This window comes from Phaethon lepturus, unplaced genomic scaffold (assembly GCF_000687285.1).
Source record: "Phaethon lepturus isolate BGI_N335 unplaced genomic scaffold, ASM68728v1 scaffold40916, whole genome shotgun sequence".
NCBI classification, from domain to species: Eukaryota; Metazoa; Chordata; class Aves; order Phaethontiformes; family Phaethontidae; genus Phaethon; species Phaethon lepturus.
In genome coordinates, this window is record NW_010549135.1 from 232 (window position 1) to 3,328 (window position 3,097).

General features: G+C 56.8%; 1 protein-coding gene across 1 annotated transcript in view; it reads right to left on the reverse strand.

Moving 5' to 3' along the window:
• Positions 1–1,631: 1,631 nt before the first annotated feature.
• ANO9 (anoctamin 9) overlaps positions 1,632–3,097 on the reverse strand; it is a gene marked incomplete at its 5' end in the record, with an annotated part of 11,917 nt that continues 10,451 nt past the window's right edge. Inside the window, 2 exons of the mRNA XM_010290178.1 lie at positions 1,632–1,659; positions 2,573–2,939. Coding sequence (XP_010288480.1) covers positions 1,632–1,659; positions 2,573–2,939 — 395 coding nt within the window. The remainder of the gene's footprint in view (positions 1,660–2,572; positions 2,940–3,097) is intronic.

Below are 3,097 nucleotides of genomic sequence, written 5' to 3' on the forward strand. Positions count from 1 at the left end.
GTGTATATATGTATTTTTATATACACACACACACACACACACAAAAAAAACCCCGTGCAGGTCCATGGGCCTATTCACAAGGAGGAACACCCCCAACTAAGAATCCTTACTGGTTATTATGTAAAATGTTGGTGCTGGCAATGCAGGGCATCAAAGGGCTGTTTCTGCACTCGATGCCGAGCGAAGAGCCACGTGCTTGAGGGCACGTTATCGTTCCTGGCAGCGATGAACAGAGACTTTGTTCCCTGAGCACAAATAGCCCTGCCTCGAGTCAGTAAGCGGATCGCTAAAGGTAGACCCGGCAGAGAGCGAAGCTAAGAGGCTGGGAATGTGCATCGATCAGAAAAGTCGCAGTGCTGGCTGTGACAGCAGCCCAGCTGTGGGATGTAAGTCCTGCTCTCTCCTGCGGACAAACCCCCTTCTGTCTGTGGCTGTAGGGAGACGGAGGGCGGCCCCAGCCAGCACTGCAGGGCTGTAAGGGAAGGGGTGGAGAAATTGCAGGCTGGCAGGGCTCAGGTTTAGGCTAGCAGGTCATGTTCTGGAGCAAGAGATAACCCTTGCTAGCCCTATCACTCAGGATTTTCTGTGTAGTTCAGTATTTCTGTTACACCAGCACATTTAACAGGTTGTTTTCCCACTGCTCATGGTCAAAGTGCCAACTTCTTTTAAGTGTCTCACCAGCCAGCACCCACACACGGCCCTAGCTCCGGGTTACGCACAGACTCTTCAGCTCCGGGCTTTTTTAGTTATCCACGTTGAGACAAGAAAAGGTTTTGAGGGGGACGATTTCTTTGGGTGATGTGGATGGCAAAGGAGGGAGGCAGGAATGATACCAGTGTGCATACAGTGATTCAACAGCAGCTGAAGATCTGGCCGCTTGTGTCCATGTGGGTGTTATGTTTTTATTTACCATTTTGCTCATGGTAGTTGAGCCAGGTACAACTGTCAGGTGCACTTAGGGCAGATGCAGAGGCTTGGCAGATCCCGGAGCAAAATGCAGTCAGGCTAAGAAACAACTGCATTTTTTCCAATGTCCGTGAAAACAGCAGGATGGAGCCGCAGCCATGTGGTGCTGGTGCCAAGAGGAGGATTGCGCTGGCTGTGGTGAAAGAGGAAGGGCTCAAGTTTCTCGGCGGTGCAAGAGCAGGGAGGTCACTGAAGGCTGAGAAAAAAGGGGCCAAAGTGCAAATACAGAGCTGGCGAGGGAAGCTGGAACGAGGTAACTGGCTTTTCTGGTGATGCCGAGTTGCACGTCAAGGCAGTGATAGATGAGGAAGCCAGGTCATCTCCCGCAGACCAGCGTCATGCTTGCCCGGCAGTGGCTGGGTGCTGTGCCGTGGTTTGTCTCTAGTGCCAAAGCTCTTCCCCAGCTACTCGGCGTGCTGGGAAGGCACCATCCCCAGCTCTGCCACAACTTCCTTCCTCCTCGCAGCCGTGGAGGAAGGCATCCTGCTCCTGCGAAGCCACCATCACGTTGTCACTTCCCAGTTCAGGTCCAAGCTCGGTCACAGCCGGGGCCCGGGGCCTGTCTCCGTGGGCAGTGCTGCCGTGGTGCCCGCCGCGCCCGTGGCACTGCCAGGCTGGGGAGGGGGCTCAAGTCCACGTTTCTCATGCTCCTTGGTGAGCGGCGGCTACACCTCGGTGGAGTACTCCATCATGCTGGGGGGAAAGGAGAGGGGTGTTGCGGAAGGGAACTGTCCAAATCGGGAAGCAATGGGGAGGTGTGGAAAAATATTCCGAGTGGGAAACAGGGCCTTTTGGCAGAAATAAATGGAGAAAGAATGGTGCGCTGTTTGTGGTAAATCCCTGTTTGCGGGAAGTCCCTCCATCAACAGGGAGCCAGCGCCTGAAAGCTGAACTGTGGCAGTGCGGTGCCTGCTGAGCCCTGCTCGCCTCTGCTCTGGCCTGGATTTTGGGGTGGCCGCTGGGACAAGGGGCAGGCTGAGCCCTCCTCCAAAGCGGGGCTCAGTCCATGAGGGACCACAGCACCAGAGCAGCCCAGCCTATGGCTCTTGACTACATTGGTTCCGTTTCCAGATGGAATACTTAATTTTTTATTTTTTTTTAAACAAAGTTTACATGGAAAATATGGGCAAAATTGCTCCTTGTTTTGACTTGGAGCTTTTCTTTTTCTGAAGGAAAAGCCAAAGCCAAAGCCAAGCAGACCCTTCCTCTGGTGAGCCCTAGTGTTGAATTGCCTCAGGTGGGACTCGTTTCACTGGCCTTGAGTGCCTAAAAGCCAGGCACCTGGGCTGGTGAGTGGGGGCTCAGGGGGGTGGGTCCTCATTTATGGGTCACGCAGCTTGTCTTAAAAGGAACGTTTTCTGCTGTAGGTCCCAGGTAGCAGAGGCTGGCCTGAAACCTGGGGGAGAAGCTAACCTGAAAAGGGTGATGGAGGAGCTGCCCTGAGGGCAGGGGCTTACAGCCCCCCTTCTCCGTGCCCATGGTGGTGAGCGTTAGCCTGATCGTGGGGCTCTGGAGCGGACGGATCCTGCAGCTGGGCAGGTCTCCTGCTGGAGGCTGTGCCGTCTCTGAGCACAGCAACCCTGGCACCTTCTGGGGCATCACCCACCTCAGTTCCTTGCGAAGGTTGCTGTGTTTTCTGTCCAGAAATTGATTCTTGACCGACTGGGGGACATCAGGGACGTACCAGGCTGCAATCAGTTTGACGCACAGAGCCACGTGCTGCAGAAAAAAGCAAGGGCCCCCGCCGCAGGCAGTGAGGAGCTCCCCGGGCCCGCTAACGTGGCCCGTGCCCGGCCCCAGCCTCCTCCTGCCCCCGCAGGTGCTCACCTCAAAGAGGATGAGGAAGGCAAGCCGGGCCGCGAAGATGTGCCAGAACTGGACCGTGTAGCTGTAGTCGTCGGCGCTCCTGTAATCCCGGTACCTGCAGTACAGCCCCGTCGGTGCCGGCCCAGGCTGCCCCTGCGCCAGGCGTTGTGCCCTGCCTCGCCGCCCTCCGTGGGGGTCCGAGAGGAGCCCCGGCGCCTTCCTCTGCACGGCTGCCTGCATGCCCCGCTCCAGCACCCGCCCATTCCCCGGCTGCGGGCTGGGCGTCACGGCGAGGGGCTCGGGGTGGCATGCTACTGATCAATGG